Source organism: Balaenoptera physalus (genome assembly GCF_965194825.1).
Source record: "Balaenoptera physalus genome assembly, chromosome: 6".
NCBI lineage: Eukaryota > Metazoa > Chordata > Mammalia > Artiodactyla > Balaenopteridae > Balaenoptera > Balaenoptera physalus.
Genome location: NC_138885.1, coordinates 3,544,649 through 3,565,778, shown reverse-complemented (window position 1 = coordinate 3,565,778; position 21,130 = coordinate 3,544,649). Strand labels below are relative to the sequence as shown.

At 47.4% G+C, this 21,130-nt stretch overlaps 1 protein-coding gene across 1 annotated transcript in view; it reads right to left on the bottom strand.

Moving 5' to 3' along the window:
• CYFIP1 (cytoplasmic FMR1 interacting protein 1) overlaps positions 1 to 21,130 on the bottom strand; it is a 96,674-nt gene that overhangs the window by 1,728 nt on the left and 73,816 nt on the right. Inside the window, 8 exon segments of the mRNA XM_082465669.1 lie at positions 1,076 to 1,223; positions 1,605 to 1,843; positions 2,626 to 2,720; positions 3,261 to 3,333; positions 8,706 to 8,836; positions 11,190 to 11,280; positions 11,539 to 11,682; positions 16,513 to 16,600. Of these exon segments, the coding sequence (XP_082321795.1) occupies positions 1,076 to 1,223; positions 1,605 to 1,843; positions 2,626 to 2,720; positions 3,261 to 3,333; positions 8,706 to 8,836; positions 11,190 to 11,280; positions 11,539 to 11,682; positions 16,513 to 16,600 (1,009 nt within the window).

The following is a 21,130-nucleotide window of genomic DNA, read 5'->3' as shown; positions in this document are numbered from 1 at the left end:
ATGCCACAACTAGAGAGAAACCTGCGCGCCGCAACGAAGAGCCTGTGTGCCGCAATGAGAGATCCCGCGTGCTGCAAAGAAGATCCTGCGTGCCGCAACTAAGACCTGATGCAGCCAAAAAAAAAAGTCCAATGCAGTGTAACATTTCAGAGTTTTAGATACCCCTCGAGGCCTCAGATACTAGAATTAAAAAATAAAGAACATAAGATACATGAAATGTGTAAAGAAATAAAAATTGGAAAAAATTCCATGAAGAAGATAAAATTATCAATTACTACCAAGATTTGAAGAAGAACCAAGTCAACATTTTAAATATACACTAATGACTTTCGAAAATAAAAGCACAGCAGGTCAGACTGAGCTGAAGTGAGTTAGTTAAATGAAGACAGTACTCTGGGTACAGCCCAGAAAGCCAAGGAAAAGGAAATGGACACCTCAGTTCTCCAACTGTAAGGAACTGAATTGAGCCAACCACCTGAATAAGTCTGGAAGCAGATCCATGACCAGAGGCTCCAGAAGAGAGCACAGCCCTACAGACACACTGACAGTGGCCTTGTGAAACTGTAAATGGAAGACCCAGCTGAACTGTGCTGTACCCGACTTCTGACCTAGAAAACTGTGAGATGTTAAGTGGAGACCAGATAAGTCCGTCTAACACATATCTAACTGAAGTCCCAAAATGGAAGAAAAACTAAAATATTTGAAAAGATAATGGCAGAGTATTTTCTGGAATTCTGTTTCAAAGAATCCATAAAACACAAAAAGATCTTTAAAAAAGCCTCAAACACACTTTAACTACAGTGAAGGGAGCCAGAAGACTTGAAGGGTATGCCAGTAATCTGAAAATGCAGATCTTACAAGGCTCTATAATTTGAAGTAGGTCTACATACCTTGAAAATAGAAGGAAAATGGAACCATTAGTATTTCAGTACCAGACTCCTTTACTTACTAATTCTATTTAGATTCATTTGGGGAGTGAAAAGAAAGCTTCAGTTGTCCTGGCATGAGAAACATTCTCAGAAAAACGACTTATAGTAACTAGAAAGTATCTTTTTTTTGTGAAACTTCCACATACCACGTTTTTGATAATTTCATCTTTGCCATCATGTTTTTGGACTTTGAGTAGATGGTAGCAAAAATCCAGTACAGCAAAGCGCCGCTGTTGCCCAAGAAGCACAATGATCATACAGCCAGCCCAGTGGAGCCCGTCGCCAAAACACTGCCTGGGGACAAGAAGCGGTAGGTAGGATGAGTGATCAGACTCCAGCGACCAGACCACCTGCGCGCCCCGCCCGGAATGCTGAGCAGAGGTGTGTCCCCGGTAAACACCTCTTTGGGGTTCCTCTGGCACACTGTGGCTCCTCCATGAAGAATGAGTTCATGAAGTTGAGGCCCTCCTATCTAGCAAAATGCACACCTGACTTGCACAAGTTTCCATGAGTTCAGACAACTCCAGAAGCCCAGCCCTGAGGCACTTGCTGGGCACTTGAGCAGCTTTATAGCAGCTCAGCAACTTGGGGGTCCATTTCCAGAGGAAGGTGGTCCCCTGTGTTAGCCCAGCGCCAGGCTCTCTCCCCCACCCCGCCCCGAGCACACGCGCTTACTCGACTGTGAACTCGTGTGTCCCCACAGGAATGCAGTAGACAAACTGCATGGCGCTCCACAGCCTGTGAAACTCGACACAGTCGTCCACGTGCATGACCCCGTTGCTGGGCAGGGGCCCCCGCCAGATGGGGTCGTCCAGAAAGGCCCGGATCCGAGCCAGGATGACTTCAAACATGGACAGGCCACAGCAGAGGCGCTCCTTCGTCAGCAAGTCCCCCTCTCTTGCTATTGCAATTTGCTGTAGGAAGGACAAAACGTCACAGGCATGGCAGGAGGCTGGAGTGCCGAAACTAAAGTACTCCGGTTTTGTTTTTGACTCACTGGAAACTATCCCAGCTTGCAGAAGAGGGTTTTTAGAAATAAGCATCAACAAAATATGTCGGCTATTACCCGTATGTCTTACCACACTAAATGTATTTCAGAGTGGAAAACTGTCAAGTACAGCTGTTCTTAACGGGGAGTGATTTGTCTCCAGAGGACATCTGTCAATGTGTGGAGACATTTTTGGTTGTCACAGCTTGGGGTGGGTCTAGTGGCATCTAGTGGGTAGAGGCCAGGGATCCTGCTAAATGTCCTACAATTCATAGGACAGTCCCCACAACAGAATTATCTCGTCCAAAATGGCGACAGTGCTGAGGTTGAGAGACTCTGATGTAGCTGGCCTAAGTTCGCGGAACTCCTCCCTGCCTTCTCTTCTTAAAAACCTATGAGAAAGCCTTCTTCGTGAAGGGATGGACGACAAAAACAGCGACGTTTTCTGTGTCTGTCTCACGTGCCAGGTGACGTTCTACGTCCCTTCCACGTGTTAGCTCATTCAAACTTCCCGGCCACCCTGTGACAAGGTCCTGTTACGAGCCCCACTTGAGACACTGGGGCCTGAGTGGCTGAGTGGGCTCGTCCCCCCTCACGACGCTTCAGGGCTGCGTCTCACCCAGAACCCCTGCTCTCAAGCCCCAGCCCCACCAGTGGCCTAACGGGGGCCCAGCTCACAGCAGTGACAGCGGCCCCAACATGCGTTACCTGAGGGGTTCCCAGTCTTTCGATGAGAGGGACAAGATGCAGTGGGGCGTACTTTGATTCTAGTCTTTTCATTTTGGCATCAAGTCTCTCTCCCTCTGCAGTGGAAAAAAATATTTTACACTCTGTTCCTTTGTATGAATAATAACTGCACAAGTTTAATTTTGTCAAAACAAACAAAAACCAACCAAATGAAAAATGTTTAACATTATACATGTAGGTTCTCTTTGAAAAATCTTTTATGGAACTGGCTCATTTGCTATTTTAACTCAGAGAATTGATTTTCTGTTCAATATTCACTTTTAAAAACTTATTGAAAAATCCAAATGTAATCAAAAACAGAGCACAGTACAATGAATCCTCTGTGCCCATCTGCTGCAACAATCACGAGATGGGCACTCTTGTTTCATAGATACCCAACACCCCTGCTTCCATGCTATTTTGAAGCACATCCAAGACACAGCATTTCAGCCCTAAATAGTTCCGTTATTTGACACTCATTTAACTACATTATGTTACCAACTACCCCAGGTTATGACTGAACAGGCACGAAACTCAAACAAAGCTGGCCTGTAACTAACGAGAACTCCCTGACCACACAGACATGCATCCCTGCCCTGGTCAGAGGACTGGCTCACCTTTCACGTGGACTCTTGGTAAGATGTTCTGGAAAGGGGCTGCGTGCAGCAGGTCGCATACTTCTTCTAAAGACTAGAGCAAAGAAAACGAAGGCTGCGTTAGGAAGCTTATCTCACAGCAAAAATGGACCAAGAAATCAGGCGCTGAAAACAAGGCACGTCGTTGGCATTTAGTGTAAATTAAACACTGCAAACATCACTGCCCAACAGGAGTCTCTGGGATGATGGAAATGTCCCCTAGCTGTGCTCTTAAGGTAGTTACCAGCCACATGTGGCAATTACGTACTTGGAATGTGGCTGAGGAACTGAATTTTCATTTTTACTTACTTTTGACTAATTTAAACAGAGACATGAGTAAACCCAGCACTGAACGTGGCCTTCGTATTTTACAGTTTTGCAGCCCTCCGTGCAGAGATAGGAAGGAGGTGCTTCCTGTGTAAACAGTGCAGAAGGCAGAAGGAAGGGGCAGCGTCAGCGATTCCCCACAGAGCCCAAAACAAGGTTCTGAGCAGTCGCTCTGAACCTGTTGTTGGATCACCAACTCCTTTAAATAGGCAATAAAACCCCACGCTACACAAGACCTCCAGAACAATGCAATGCAGGGAGAAAGTTTACTTCCAATGTCACAGGGGTTGCAGAACTCCTAAAAGCCCAGCATGAACCCAAAGATGGGCAAGAACAGGGCGCCCTTCGCGAGTCTGAGGACCCGTAAACAAGGGAAAGCTCCTTAGACCGCGGTGCGTTCACCTCAGGGCAAAAAGGCGGAAGACGAGAACGGGCTCTCATGCCTCCTACTCTACACCCATCCTGAAACGTTAATAAAAAAAATTGTTAAAGAAATGGTTATCAGAGAGTCAAAACATACTGACTGATGAGAGTTTCCCTTCTGAGGATCTCCCCAAAGATGAAAGCAAGGCTAAGACCAAGAGGAGGAAGAGAAGGCTTTCTGTACCCATCAAGTGAGGGTCCCATCGTCACCTAACGTAAGCCCGGTGCAGCGGCCTATCAGCCACCCCTGCTCCTCCAGAACCCCCCAGAGGGAGGCTGACCTCCACCCCATCTCCTGCGCCCAAGTCCAGCAACAACACAAGTTCTTCACGCAGTATACACGTGACGGGAGCCCCTCTAGGCCAGTGCACACAGGACCTGGTCCCCAGGCCCCCTGCACTAGGAGGCATGGGGGCCGAAAGAGGACATGCTTAAAGAAGGAAGGCGTCAGACGGCGACGGCACAGCATGCAAACACAGCATGGGGGCAATGTCCGTGGAGTGCCACGCAGCTAAGAGAGGCTGAGGAACATCACCACTTACTGATGCGGAGTGGTCTCCAAAATATATTTACTGTCAAGTGAAAAAAGCCAAGTGGAGACGGGCGATCAGCCCATCTGCACCAAGAGGGTTGGAGGGCATCTGGAAGGTGACTAACTGCAAGAAAGTGGCCGGGCCAATGGATGGGGGATGGGAGACTTTGATGAGGGAAGAGAGCTGCTGGGTGGAACGGCTGGGGCAGAGCCACACAGGTGGAGGGCTCTATAGGTGGTAAAAGCACCTACCTCCTGGCAACACCACTTTTAGTGGGACCACTTGGCTATCAGTGCAGCTTCCAGGTGTCAATGACAATGAACTTAAATTTCTGCACCCAAACCAAGCCAGAGAAAGAGGGAGAATGGCTATAAAATCCAGTATTAAAAACAAACAAGCAGGGCTTCCCTGGGGGCACAGTGGTTAAGAATCCGCCTGCCAATGCAGGGGACACAGGTTTGAGCCCTGGTCCAGGAAGATCTCACGTGCCGCGGAGCAATCAAGTCTGTGCGCCACAACTACTGAGCCAGCGCAATGAGAAGCCCGCGCACCGCAACGAAGAGTAGCCCCCGCTCCCTGCCACTAGAGAAAGCCTGCGCGCAGCAATGGAGACCCAACGCAGCCAAAAATAAATTAAATAAAATAAGTAAATTTATTAAAAAAAAAAACAAGCAATCTAAAACTATTCTGAAACAAAAAGTTCAGTAAACACACACACATATAAGCTAAAAAGAACTACATCAGCCAAAAATTAAATAAAATAAATTTATTTAAAAAAAAAACAAGCAATCTAAAACTATTCTGAAACAAAAAATTCAGTAAACACACACACATATAAGCTAAACAGAACAACATCACCAAAAATTTCAGGTTGGGCTTAAAGAGCAGAATTTAAAGAATGAAACGAAAACACCCTTCAGAAAGGTAGACGTATCTATCCAATGCAGAGGTTCAGAGTAAGATCAACACTGTTGGTTACTGAACCAAATCTTGGTGCCAGCTGGGGCCACCAATACCCTGGGGGCCTCACCACAGGCTCAGTGCCCCCTGCAGCTGGGTGACGGTTACCCCACTTTTCTAATGTGGCAATTTGAAGAACACATCTACGCTTAACATCTCCATTTATATTAATGGGAGTCCATACAAATGCCAAACACAGTTTATTACCACTTTCCTTGGAGACACCAAAACAACCACCAAGGAGAGATCAGTGTCTGGAATCTGGGTTTGATGAGATGGAGTGAGAAGAGCCATGCATCTTTCACCTTACAGAGTCCCACCCTGGTACTGGAAAACACCACCCCTTATTTCCAAAAGGACAAATGCAAGACCACAAAATTCCAGTCTGGGGCAGGGCCTGGGAGCAGATTTGCCCAACACAAAGAGTGCGGCTTCTTGCCACTGCCATAAGGTGCACTGACAGGTCGGGGGGGAAGGAGGAAGCAAAGGGTGACGGTGCACAGAGAGCAGGAGTGGGTGGGGACAGAGATTCCTGCAGGTAGAGCCACCGTGTCCAGGGGCCACTCATGGGCCACGGAATCTGCAGTGAAAAGAAAATGGCACTCAACTGAGTTGTAGATGACCTTTTTATTTATTGTTTCAGAAACATCCATCCACTCATAAGCCAAAGTTTGCTTTAAGATCAACTGATTTAATGTCTTTCCTAGATGCCCAGCACTGTGCTTGTCACTCAAGGGAGCCCAGTACAGGGTGTAAACTTGAGATCCAGGCCCTGGTCTCAGAAGGGAAGAGACACCAGGCATCTGTGTCACCTGGGTGCCGAGGCCCAGCACTCACCTGGCTCCTGAGACCTGGAAGGTCCAGCCACTGTTGAGGCTGGTCCCCAAGAACTGCAGGGGGCCGTCCAGAGTGCTGGGTGCCTGGGAAGGGTCGGGGGGGTGGTGCTTTGAGAGTGCTGGATGCCTCAGAAGGGCTGCACTGGTGTCCAGGGATAGACAACAGGAATTACTGTAGGGTCTGGGCAGGTAAGGATCACATCAGTTCCAGATTTCTCTTTCCCTAAGTTTCTAACACAGGATCACACTCCTTCCAGAAGCCAACAAATGTCCAAGTGTTCCCTTTATGCGTGTGTTTCAGGAAAAGTCACTCATGAAGGGAATTTTCCTATATTAAATCTTTAAAATTCATGATGAGTGATTACTATTTAAAGGAATTTTCCCTAACTTATCTGGTTGTTAAAAATTCACATGTAAATACACATGAAAGATAAAAGATTCAGTTCTCCCTCAGCTGTTCCTGGAGTGAGGCCGCCCTGGACACCAGTTCTTCAGGGAGCTGCCCGCCGGCCCTGCACCACCATTCCTGCTGCAGGGGAGGGGGGGCTGGGCTGAGTCACAGCTAGTGGGACAGTGAGGGCCTGGGAGGTGCCCATCTCTGGCACCACATGGAAAGGGTCTCCGGGGAGCAGAGTAGCAGAGGGGAAGCCAGAAGATGTGGGTCCTGACCAGAGGCTGTACCCTGTAACCGACCTTGGACTCCCTGACACGACAGCCAACATATTTTCTTTTTTGTGTACCTGGGTGTAAGAGGGCCAGTCCAGTGGCTCAGCCCCTACAGGCCTGGCAGTCTGACTGCCACGCCCTGCATAGTGTACGGGCACCCCAGCCCTGGTCACTGCAAAACACGACCTTGCCTCTGCCAAGCTGCCAGGGCCCTGGAGACAAGAGACTGCCTTTAAGAAGTAACAGAGAAAAGATCTCCCCAGACGGAGCCAGAAATGCAAAACAATTCCCATCGAAATGCCAACATGCTCTTTCAATGCACTTGGCAAGCCGATTCTAACACTTTCAGAGCAGAGCAAAGATCCACAAAGCGGGAGCATGTGCTTGAAGAAGAAAAAGGTTAGGAGCACGTCCTGTCAGGTGTCAAGACTTAAGTTAGAGCTACCATGAGTAAGACAACGTTTTAGAGGCCACGGACAGACACGCAGACCGGTGGAATGAGGAAGAAAGCCAAGAAACAGACCAGCACATCCACAAAAAGCTGAAGGATGACAGAGTGACACTGCTGACCAGCAAAGAAAGGAGTCTTCCTTTGGCCACTGGAGGAGGGACAACTGGTTACCCCACAGAGGACAAAAGAACCTCGTCCACATCTCACTACACACAAACACCAACTCCACAAGGAGTATAAACTGAAGAGAAGCAACACCTAAAACCCTTAGAAGAAAATATGAAAGAATATCTTTATGACCCCTAGGTAGGAAAGGACTTCTTTGAAGAGATTCAAAAAGTGCTAACCATTAGACAAAAAAAAAAAAAGAGAGCCTACATTCAAATTCAGAGTATCAGTTTACCAAACATCACCACTGTTAGAGTGGAAAGACGAGCCAAAAACAGGGGGAGGTATTTGCATTTAAGTGTGACATACAGAAGATACACAAATTATAGTAAAATGGACAAAAGATACAAATGGAGCATTTAACAGGACGGGAAGAGGCCAGCACCAGGGAAGATGCCCGGCTCTCTAGTCCTGAGGGAGAGGCAGAGTGAGGCCACGCAAGAGTCCATGCTACACTCACCAAGGCTCTCGGTGCAGAACTGTCAGTTGACGTGGTCTACAAGGGACAGAGGGAGAGGCTAAACGACACCACCAGGAGGCAATCAGTGGAGAAAGTGGGTGTCCCATGTGTGCTTTCCTAGTGTGGTGGGCTCCCAGTGTTTGCTTTATTATGCTCTCCACTGCAGTAGGCATGGGGCACATGCAACTATTTAAATGTAAAAAAAAATTCAGCAAAACTTAAAAATCAGTTCTTCACATGGAGCCACATTTCGAGGGCTCCACAGCCGCAGCTATGGAAATTTCCATCATACACAGTTCCCCTGGGCAGCAGTGCTTTTACCTTATGGGTATATCACATATGTTAATTTAGATGCAGCAAATACTATATAATAAGACATTCTTAAATGATGAACTGCATTGCATTTTTGTTTTCCAGTTGTAGGGAACAAATTCAAATTAAAGTCTAAACAGTCATGAGAAAAGAACGGTGCTTTACGATACTTGCTCCCCTTCCGCCACTAAATAACCCCACTGAATCAAGCATCTAAAGCTCAGCCTGTTCCATCACCCGTGGGGAGGGGGGCTTGGCGGGATGCGGGGCGGGGCAGGGCAGGGCACTCACCAGGCTCTGCTCTATGAGCAGGCAGAAGAGGATGGCGTTGCCTACCTCCCGTAGGTTCTGGAAGCACACCGTCTTCAGCTCCGCATACTCAACAATGTCCTTTAACTGGTGGTGGAAGAACTCCAGGATGCCTGTGGTGGCACAGAATGAGTGTGGGGCTGGGGGAGGCTGGAGGCGAGGGAGCCCCACAGGGAGCAGCCTGGGGTTCACGGCCGGGAGCACTGAGCATTCTCACACTGCCATCGTGCCCACCAAGGACATGGCCGCACGTCTCCTGACCCCAGCACCTTCCCTGCACTGGTGGTTTGTCCACCACCTGAGTGCTGGGCCTCAGCTCCAAAGCTTCTTTCTCTGTCAACCCTGTCCAGGCATAGCTTGTTTTACTGTGCTTCGCAGATATTGTTTTTTTACAAATTGGAGATTTGTGGCAACCCTGCGTCAAGCCAGTCTATAGGTGCCGTTTTCCCAACAGCGTCTCCTCACTTCATGTCTCGGTGTCACATTTTGGTAATTCTTGAAATATTTGAACTTTTTCATTATTATTGTATTTGTTACGGTGATCTGGGATCAGTGATCTTTGATGTTACTATTGCAAAAAGATCACAACTTGCTAAAGGCTCAGATGATGGTTAGCATTTTTTTAGCAATGAAGTGTTTTTAATTAAGATATGCATGTTTTATAAGGCATGGTGTCATTGCACACTTAATAGACTACAGTATAGTGTAAACATAACTTTATATGCAGCAGGAAATAAAAAAAATTCATGTGGCTTGCTTTATGGCAATATTCACTTTATTGCGGTTATCTGGAACCAAACCTGCAATATCTCCAAGGTCTGCCTGTATCTTCAGAGGAGGCGTCACGTCGCAATAAATGAGAAAGACCACATTGTCATCTCCAGCAGAGGTAGAAAAGGTATTTGGTAAAATTCAGTATCCCTTCACAGGCACAGAAGGGAATGTACGCAGTCTGATAAAGGACATCTACAAAAACCCTGTAGCTAGCAGTGTCACACTCAGTGGTGAATCTGCACACCTTCTCCCAGAGCTCCAGAGCAAGACAACACATCTTCACCACTGTCCTGGAGGCCCTGGATGTTGTAATAAGGCAGGAAAAGACACAAGGCGTAAAGTCTGGAAAGAACTCAATCCATGCATTCAATGCTGATGCAGTCAAAAATCCCCAAAGCTGACTCCAGAATTTACAGTCATGCAGAAGACCTAGAATAGCCACAACAACCCTGAGGAGAACAAAGTCAGAAACTTAAACGACTTGAAACCCGTCATTCCGAGAGGTCAGGCCCTGAATGCTGTTCGGCAAGGACCCCACAGCCTTGCCTGCCTGGGAGGCCATCCTTTCCTCTCTACGGTCCACCTGAGACGGCACGAGAGCGCAGGGGCGCTCCCAGCAGCATGGCACTATCCACACGGTGGTGCCAGGCCAGCTGGGCGAGGACATTCAGAGAGCAGCCCTGAAGTCCACAGCTCTGCCCCAGACCAGCTTTGGATTTGGCCTAAATGGCCTGTCTCTGACATTTAAAATATCCACCTCCAGTCAGGATCTGAGCAACAGTTTTATTATCCCAATGTTACTCATCTGTTTCCTGAGATCCTCCGAAGCCAGGCCAGACCAGCGGTTATGTCCCTTCCCAGGGGCCAGAGGGGTCATCTCACTGTCCCCTTAGACACCAATAGCCCTGGGCGGTGCCAGCGACATCTGGGGGCTCAGCCACACCAGCCGACTACCCATCAGAACAGTCTCTCATGGGTGACCCACGTGTGGGCCCAAGTCACTTAATAAGATAGCTGTCCAGCTTTTAAGAAAGTAGTTAACGAATATGAGACAAAAGGCAGTTTTGCTAAGAGATGAGGGTTCCTGTAGTCCAATTTTATCACGAACGATACTTTCTGAGGTCACGAAGTCTGTTCACATGGAGAGCCCTAAATCCGCTCTGGTCAGGCCATGCAGGTCTGTCTGGCACCCCAAAGGGCACATCCGCCCGAGGGCCCTACGGTCAGCCAGCCAATGAGACAGGCTCTCAATTAGAGCGAGGCTGCCAGGCAGAAAGACAGACGGGCTGCGCTGTCAGGGGACGCAGCACCCCTGCACGGGGCTGCCTCTGAGGCCTCTGGGCAGTTGGACCTGCAGTGGAGCTCCCTGCCCCTCCCTGGTCAGCGACCTTCAAGATCCTGGTGTTGTAGGAGAGCCAAGGTGCACAGGGCTCACAGCCCTGTCGCTCCCCACCCAGCATGCCCACCGCAAACGGCAACTCCTACACACCCTCCTGCACACCTGCTCCTGGTTGAAAGGCTGGCTGGTTTGTTCTGCTGGAAACAATCAGGCTCTGGTTGGGCTCCCCACCTCCTCCCACCTGGGGAAGGCAGATCTGATCCTTATCAGTAATTTCCGACTTGACTTCCCTTACTGGGGCCTATGGCTGACACCGTCCCTCCCGGTGCACCCCAGGGAGACGCTGTGCTCACCAGGGGAGCCGTACTCGTGCCGCGGCAGCCGGCAGACCTTGGGCATCACCTCCATCAGCGTCTTCACGTACTGTAGGATTGTGCCTTGCAGCTGCGAGAGATGGGCTGTGTCAGCCGCCAGCCACACCGCCCCGCAGGCTGCGGGTGTGACGGGCACTTCTGAAAAGGAGTCTGTTAGTCAAATGCACGGTAACGACCCGGGACTTTGGCTGGAAAGGAAATCTCACGCGTGGAGACTGATGTGAGAGATGGAGTGGAAAGCCCCTCCCCACACAGGAATTGTGGGCAGAGTCCTTCCCACCACCACCACCCCCCGCCCCGGGAAGGAAGCCCACCGAGGGAAACATACCAGGCTCTTGACCACCTTCAGCAGCTCTTCCATGACCACTGCAATGCCCTGGTAGCCGAGCAGCCGGCAGATGACCTGGAAGTGTGGAGGCCCCACAAAGTTCCGGTAGCTGCCGTAGATGCTTGAGTAGGCCAGGTTCAAAGCCTGGGGACAGAGAAGGCCAGTACTTGATGGAAGTTGCCAGGGTTTTCAACGTAGCCCCACGCACAGGTCAAGATGAAGAATCCATACATAAAGTGCATTAGCACACAGCGCCCTCAGGTGGGGGCATCCAGAGAACCTGTTGGACTGCCCTTTATTGGTATCTATGTTTTCAACTTGAAGACATAAAAACAAGCTTGCTAAAACAGAAGGAAGAAAACAAAACCATTTGGTTCTTCAACATTTATTAAACTGCCAGTCCTACAGAATACATTCTGAGGTCCTGGAATGAGAAATGAATGTATCTCAGAGCCTCACTGCTGCCCCCATGTTACTGCTCCCAGTCTCCTGTGGGAGACACCAAGGATAGACTCTGATGAGGCAGTGGGGTATGCAGGGAGTGGGGGACAGCAGCCCCTGCAGGGGGGGCAGGCGAGAAAGGTAGTCAGGGTGGTTTCTTGTCAGACAGGACCTCCAAGCTTGTCTAAGGACACAGACGTCTGCACACCTATCAGGGAGACTCCCAATGTAAGCATTCAGTGCTATGTGTTTCCCTCTCAGCACTTCTTTAGCTGCACCCCGTAAATTGTGATATATTTGCATTTCATTTAGGTCAATGTCTTTTTAAAAAATTTCCCTCGAGACGTCCCCTTGCCCTACGGATCATTTAGAAATGTGTTAATTTCTGATTTTCTTGTCATCTCTTTGTTACTGATTTCTAGTTTGAGTTCAATGTGGTCAGATAACACACTCTATAATGTTTCAGTTCTTTGAATTTTGTTGATGTTGTTTTATGGCCCAGGGTATGGTCTATCTTGGAGAATGTTCCATGGGTACTTGAAAAGAATGTATGTTCTGCTGTTGTTGGATGAAGTGTTCTACACATGTCAATAACATCATATTGGTTGATGGTGTTCATTTTTTTGTTGCTGATTTTCTGTGTACTTATTTTTTTGATTACTAAGTGAAAGGAATGTTGACTTCCCCAACTACAACTGTGGACTTGTTCATTTCTCCTTTCACTCATGTCAGTTTTTGCTTCAAGTATTTTGAAACTCTGTTGTTTGGTGCATAAACATTTAGGATTGCTATATTTTCTTGGTGGCTTGACCTTTTTATCATTATGTAATGTCCCTCCCTCTTTGTCCCTGGTAATATTCTTTGCTCTGAAATCTGCTTTATCCTATACTCATACAGTCACTCTGCTTTCTTCTGATTAATGTTTGTGATACATCTTTTTCCATCGTTTTACATTTAACCTACATATATCATCGACTTGAAGTGAGTTTCTTATACAGTCATATTTTTTAATCTACTCTGTCAATCCCTCTGCCTTTTTAACTGTCTTTAGACCACTTACATTTAATACATTTACAAGTAATGTAATTACTGATTTTTAAGTTAGGCTCTGTTTCATTCTTCCTGTCTTCCTGTGGGTCATTTAAACATTTTTTAGAATTCTGTTGTGATTTAACTGTGGTATTTTTGAAAGTATCTCTTTGCACAAGTCTTTCAGTGATGTTCCAGGTCTTACATTATACGTTATGTAAGTTATCACAACCTACTGTTATCAACATGTTACTACTTTTGAGTGAAATGTACCACTCTCACCTGCTTTTAGGTCCCTATAACCTTCCCCCTTCCCCTTTTATAATTGTCTTAAATATTTCCTCTATGTACACAGAGAACCACATCAGGACAGTAAGGATTCTGAAGAACTGGCAAAAGTCTAGTTGCTCGGCTCTGAATGAATATCCTCAGGAGGCCTGCTTGCAATTCCTGGGAACTCAGCCCTTGAAATGTTGCCTATGTTGCCGATTGATACAGTTGTTTTCTACACTTGGGACACTTAACCATGCTGTACAAGCTTGTCTAGGTTGTTTGCACAAACAGTGATTCACGGCAAGCCCCTCCTTTCCTTCTGGGGATTCTGGGGTTTCAATAACTTGGGCCAGTCACACAGGTGGCTGTGTCTATGCCCCTAGCCCTGGACCCGGGTGTTCCTGTGAGCTTCTCTTTCCTGGGCAGGAACTCTCTGCACGTCCCATGCGACCCCCATGAGGGACCACTGGAAGCCCACACCTGCTTCCATCACCACCAGATGCATCTTTCCCCCTTGCTGATCCTGCTTTGTGTCCTTTAGCTGTAATAAACTGCAGCTGTGAATGAATTCTTCTGGAGAATCACCAAATGTGCAGGTGATCCTGGGACCATCAACACAGAAAGTCTGAGTCCAAACCAATGATCAAATAAATGCAAGATTCACCAAGGTGGAAACACTGCCAAATGCCTGTCTCACATTCATCCCTACAACCCTATCAGACTTGAAAAGACTGTATCTTGACTGTGGGCTCAGACACAACCTGCCCCCTGCCATCGCTCCTCAAAGCACCAACTGTGCTTTATTATTATTTTTTAATCCAGAGAAGGAAGGGCTTATTACTTGCAGCAAGAGAACACTTGTTTTCCCAAAGCAGTGTCCCTAAACTGTGCTTTAAATGCTGGGATTCTGGGACTTCCCTGGTGGCACAGTGGTTAAGAATCTGCCTGCTAACGGGTTTGATCCCTGGTCCGGGAAGATCCCACATGCTGCGGAGCAACTAAGCCCGTGCACCACAACTACTGAGCCTGCACTCTAGAGCCCGCAAGCCACAACTACTGAAGCCGACGTGCCTAGAGCCCATGCTCTGCAACAAGAGAAGCCACCACAATGAGAAGTCCACGCACCACAACAAAGAGTAGCCCCCGCTCACTGTAACTAGAGAAAGCCCACGTGCAGCAACAAAGACCCAACACAGCCAAAAAAAAAAAAAAAAGATGCTGGGATTCTGGGTGAGGTTTTTGCTTGGTAATAAGTTCTAATGCTTGAAAAACATGAAAATCATTAGCAAAATTAAATGGCCTCATGTTACAAGTGGGAAAATTCACTCTCAAAGCCACCCTCACTTGCTCGGGTGCTGGGGCTCAATGACACCTAGTCCCTGGCCCCCCCGATGAGTGTCTGGCTTCCTGGAGACCTCACTCACCCCAAAGATGGCACATCCCAGGGACAACACAACCGGAGCAATGTACTTACTCAGAGGAAGGGGAGGAGGAACTACCTCTGGAGAGGGCAAAATTACAAATCCTACACTATAAAACACGCAGACTCAGAGGAGGGGAGCCTCACAGCTCAAGTCAAGAAACACTGCTGGGCTTCCCTGGTGGCGCAGTGGTTGAGAATCTGCCTGCCAATGCAGGGCACACGGGTTCGAGCCCTGGACTGGGAAGATCCCACATGCCACGGAGCAACTAGGCCCGTGAGCCACAACTACTGAGCCCGCGCGTCTGGAGCTTGTGCTCCGCAACAAGAGAGGCCGCGACAGTGAGAGGCCCGCGCACCGCGATGAAGAGTGGCCCCCACTTGCCACAACTTGGGAAAGTCCACGCACAGAAACGAAGACCCAACACAGCCCAAAATAAATAAATAAATAAATAAATAATTAAAAAAAAAAAAAAAATGAAACACTGCTGACCACGCCTGATGCAGAGACTAGGGCCTCGCCTGGAAACCAGTGGACGAGGGCTCCAGACTCACTAGTCACGTGCCCTGGGTACTCTAATGCCCTCAAAACACTGTGCATCTTCAACTGTGAAGTAGGCACAACCTTACTTACCTTATAGGAAAGAGAACATCAGTGATGTACTCAAGAGACTGTTCACTCAGAGTGGTGATACTACCGGGATCCAAAAAGGTAATGCCATAAATGGGCACTCATCTAAGTCGATGTTATTACCGTAAGACACTAGCCCTCACTCATCACTCCTAACAACAGAACGGACTGGATTTTTGAACTGGATTCCTGTGTATTCCGTAATCTCATAGGTGCGAACACCCTAACTGCACAGCAGCACACTGAAGCGCAGCTGACACGTCTGAGTGCTCACGAGGAACACGGTGGCTCAACTCTGACAGCGTGATGCTCTGGCATTCTGCCTTTCTTTGATCCTCAGAAAAGTATCATATGAGATGAACAGTCAACATCAGCGTTCCTCACGCAAACTTTTGTTAGACTTCTGTTAGGGGTCCAAATGATCTAACAAAAAAATACTGGTTTAGGTTTTAAGAATAAAAATGACATGAACAATTTCTCAAAGAGGCTGCAATCCATAAGTTTAAGTTCTGTCACAGCTGGCCGCTTTAAAAAGAACAATCTAATCTTTCTTTCCCCCGAGATGGGCACCTACTTTGCAGATGCAGATGCACCTGCCTCCTTTTTAGCACAGCATGCTTGTCTTTTTCTTATTAAATTGTAAGAGTACTTTAAATACTGACAACACTAACCTTTAGCAATGCCCTTGCTTGCTGCATAGAATTGCTGCTGGCAATTCTATCAAATGCCTGGGTATTCAGTGAGCTTTCCCATGTCAGCCGGGAAACCTGCCTCATCTCATGGGATGGTGGGTGTCCCGTGGTTCCCGGATGTCAGCTCTTTTCCGCGTGCCCCTTCCCACCTCAGCTCCTCCCTCTAAGGTGTCACAGCTGGACAGGCCACCCTGCCTCTCCATCACAGATGTGCCCCCCACCCCCAAGCCTCTTCTACAAACTTTCCTGGCTTGATATTTTTACACCTTTAAATCTTCCAACAGTCTCACAGCTGACACCCACCACATGGCCAGAAGCTGTCCCAGCACTACATTACTTTTCAGAAGGGTGCTAAGTGAAGGAAACAATAACATTTTATATGTGGCATGATACATTCAAATTATTGAAACTAGACTGATTCAAATTAAACTTCAAAATACGCTTCGCTATGAACTTAAAAATCGTAATACAAACACCAAAGAACCTACCTTTGATCCATGCAAATACTGGGGTTGTGCATTTGGCTGTTTATCTCTTTGAAACTCTTGAGAAAATGGTAATACTGTCCGAACAAATCTAAACAAGAAAGATTAAAAAAAAAGAAAGAAAACCAAAAATTTAATGGTAGTTTTTTTAAAATTCAGAACTTTTCCATTACTCATCAATTAAATCTTCCTCCCAATTAATCACCACATAGGAAAATTCTGGGAAATCAAAACCCATACTAGGAATGAGCTATAAATACTCTGAAGTATGATAAATGTATCCGAAGTTCAGGAACAGAGTGAGGACACTGGAGGCCCTTCTAACACATAAAAAGAGTCTCCAAACTTGGCACCAGGACCATTTCATTCAGTCTTTTGAAAAGAGGTGATGCAGGCACTTGGGCCCTGCTGGGCCTCTGGACACAGCAACGATGGCAGGGACAGGAGTGGGAAGGCAGACTCGGGCAGTGATGCGGTCACTCAGCTCACTGGGTACAAACTGACAGAAGATGAGTCTGTAAGTGCACTTGCAGAGCCAAGAGACTGTGGCTTCATAACAGATTAGGAGCCACTAAAACTCACATGCTTGGATCTTAAAGCAGAAGTGTCAAAATCGACTCACACTTTCAAATCAGAAGCGTTCATTTAAACATATAAAACTTTTACAAAGAAGCATGATTAAAAAAATTCATGGATTTGCTAATTATTAAATTCAAAAAACTTGATTAACACATATTGCACTTTAATAAATAAAAAAGGATGTAATTGTCAAAACACCACTAGTGCATGAAACAAATGTTTGCATCTGAGGAGAGGACAGCGGCCTGCGGAGCTGATCACATTTACATGGAAACATCACGTTGCTGAGTGGCTGGGTTCTGTCGTTATCCTTTAAAGAGGGTTGAGTTTTTGTGGGCAGACGCTTAAACTGCTTGCAAGTCAGCAGGATCTTTTCACGATCTGTTAAGGGTATAAAGTAGTCACTACCCTAGCGCTGGTAGTAAGATAGGCCCTGCTGGCAATTCTATCAAACGCCTGGGTATTCAGTGAGCTTTCCCCATTCTCACAGGCTGCTTCAAATGACTCCTAGTGCTGGCGAGCTCTGGGCACAATTCTGTCTACCCCTCCCCGGCAGCTGTTCTTCCACAGCCTTGCGGACTTCCACCCAGCGCACACAGTTTAATATTCAAGCAAAGGCTAAAGGGCTCCTAAGTTGGTTTCAGGAGCTCTTCCTCTGTGTAGCTCTCTCCTCTCCCACACTCTGCTTTGCAAATCCCAGCCGTCTCAGCTTCCTCATCTCCTCTACCAAACAAGACCTCCAAAATGCTCCCAGGCAGGAAGCCAGGGGAAGTCACACAGCTCACACCCTTCGTTTCCTTTCCCCCAGGAAACATCCAGCGAAAACTGTTGTTTCATAAACGTCCACTTGTTTAAGGCAAAGAGTAAATCCAAACTCTGTTACTCCATTATCTCAAATAACTTTTGAACACCACCTTTTGACTGTATACATTTCTCAATCTAAATATAAAAAAATGGAAAAAATACTGAATTCCAGTTAATAGGTTTGTGTTTCACAGTGGGAAGGATAAGTAATTCTGAAACTACTTTTTCTTCATGTTCTAGAATTGAGCAAATGAGTAAATATCTTAAGAATGATGAAACAAGAATTCTCAGTGTAGAAGGAAGTTACAAAAACAGAAATGAAGCCTGCATTGCTGGATTGGAATTGAAGACAGCAGTGTGAATTCATGGTTTCAATACATAAAGAGCTGGATAGAAGTAGACACACATATAAACATTATGAGTTTGTGTCCCCGCAGAAGATAACTTGAAGTCTCAATTACTAGTACCTCAGAATGTGCTCTTATTCAGAAACAGGGCTGTTGCAGACGTAATTAGCTAAGATGAAGTCTTACTGGAGCAGAGTTGGCCCTCAATCCAATATAACATGACTCCAGTCCTCACAGGAATAGGAGAGAGACACATGAGGAAAATGCCACATGCCAACAGAGACAGAAACTGGAGCCATGCGGCTGCGGGCCGAGAACTGCTCACCACACCAGCGGTGGAAAGAGTCAAGAGAAGACCCTACCCAGGGCCTCAGAGGAAGCACAGCCCTGCTGACTCCTTGATTCTGGGCTTGTTGCCTCCGGAACTGTGAGAGAATAAACCTGTTGCTTTAAGCTCCCCCCGCCAGTTGGTGGTAACTTATTACGGCAGCCACAGGAATCTGACACAGCACACATGTAAGTCCTTCCTAGCTCTGACCACTGAAAGGGGCTAGAAACAAGGACACACCAGTAGCAGTGAGCATACCTAACACCCAGACTTTGCTTAATTTTAAAATATTCTCCATTAAAAGGAATCCTCATAGAATAACAGATTACAAGGATAAAGTAGGAGAATTCCAAGATGAACCTGGGACTTCTTGTGGTGCAGAAAGTTAAGACAGGGCTTGAGAATCATGGGGACAGACAAGAAGATATAAAAACGGGGCAGAAGGGGCTCCCACTAGCCAAAGCAGAGCTGATTTGAGCCACATCACCAAGTCATGACAGTAACAGATTTTAACCCTGCATTAGAATCCCCTTACTAATAAGAAACAAACAGATAAAAAATGCTAATATGTATAGCAGAATGTCAATTAATAACTGTAGATGGAATGAAAAGGTTAGAAAATCACCATTGTTCAAACACCACAGTGATAACTGATTTGGGTAAGAATCATCAACAGATGCTGAAATTAGTGGGTCAAGTTTTAACAAGGAACCGTTTATAAAGTCTCAGATTATCTCCCTATATATCACTTATAAATTTCAAACAGAAAAATGGAAACACGCCAGTGGAGAAACTTGGCAGCCAGCACCCTAACCAAGGGACGGATGGCCAGTGATGGGACAACCTTGTGGTACATTGCACTGAGGACACACCCTCCTCGGTGGTCTTCCTGCCAAAGAGGCCCGACTCTGATCCCAACTGCTGGCTTACTTGGAGGGCTATCGCGCTGTCACAATTAGTAGCTGTAGAGGTTAAATTTAAGTCACAGGCCACCCCATGCGACCTCCTAGAGTCACCAGGCATAAATCATTCATCGGAAATAAGCAGCAAAATAAGTAGATACGCCAAGCAACAAACGGAGTTCTGGTTTCCCCGCAAGCAGCTCTCAGAAAACCCTCAGGCATGGAATTAAGACACTGGGTGGCATAATTTTGTCTGTCTTCTCAGGTTTCCACATGCAACGTGGACATACGAAACGCTATTTTAAAATGTCTTTTCCAGATAATGAAGCTCTGAGGGTTCCACTGAAAGACCTGTTAAAAATACAGCAGTAATGGCTTTCGCCAATGCTAGCAAGAGGTGGAGGCCTCCGGCGCGGCTGCTGCGGTGAAGACTGCACCTCGTGCAGCCAGGGCTCCCTCTGAATTGCACCGCAGGTTTCTGGGCCCAAGGAGGCTGAGGTCACTTCACGCTGGCCCCTGCCAGCACACGTGCCCAAGGTCACAGCTCCAACGCGTGGGAAACTGGGTTCCTGTGCAATCAATCGCACAGCCCGTTGGAGGCAAAGCCACCTACCAGCGCCGTGCGGGCAGCGGGGGGCACACACTATCAGGCGAGGCCAGCCATCTGCTTGCTGCTCTTCAGGTGGACCTCGTGCTGGACGGGCTACGGGGACCCAGGGCAGAGGTGCCTCTCATCAGTTTATACACCTGATGCCATAGTGTCCATCAGGCCGTGCAAGTGACACGGCCTGGAGGTGTTCCGCCCCTGCTAAGGTTGCTGGGCCACACGGCACCAACTTCCTGACCTGAGTCCGGGCAACCTCGTCTCTGACAACAAGACTCCTGCTGCCAGTAGGACAGGTAGCCTAGGATGGCGGTCTGTTCCCCAGCGTCGGCCCCGATCAGGGCAAGGGCACCCACGTGGGCCCAGCTCGGCAGGCAGGGCCTCAAAATAGACCTCTGTCCCTAACTGCACACTCATGACTCACCATGCCTGGAGCATCTTTCAGAAAACATAGTGATTCAACAGAAAGGTTTACAGCACGTGCTAAGTTTTCATCACCATGTAGATTTCAGCCCCCTCCCACCCGCCTTGCAGTCCTTTCACATGGCTCCTGTTGTTTTTGAGCCCTTGACCCAGTGGGCTGTCACCAAGATGACCAGAACAGGCAGATGCTGTACACACGCAGTGCAGCTGGCACAAAGGGGGCCCAGGGAGCATCTTCAACTGTTCCTTTTGCAAGATCTCTGGGAATCCCTTAAAGGGCGACAAAATGCTAGATAATCAAAAATGCAACCTAAAATAACACAAGAAAATCACAAGTCCTTGTGTTGCCTGATTCTACCACCTCCACAGCCCTGCCCGACGCCCCCCCACAGAACGTATTTTCTCAACTTGCCAATAGTGGGGTTCGGCTGCATTTCACCTTTAGAGACGCCAGTTCTAAGCACTAGTCAAAATGATTTAAGGGACATAACAGAAATTAATTCCCAAAGTTCCAAACAGACCGACCAAAGCACAGAAAATCTTGCAAACATTGGCCATGACTTAGACTTTCAGAAACACGACAAGCACGTATGTACACACAGAATGCCCCTCATCATGGCATATGATGTGAAAA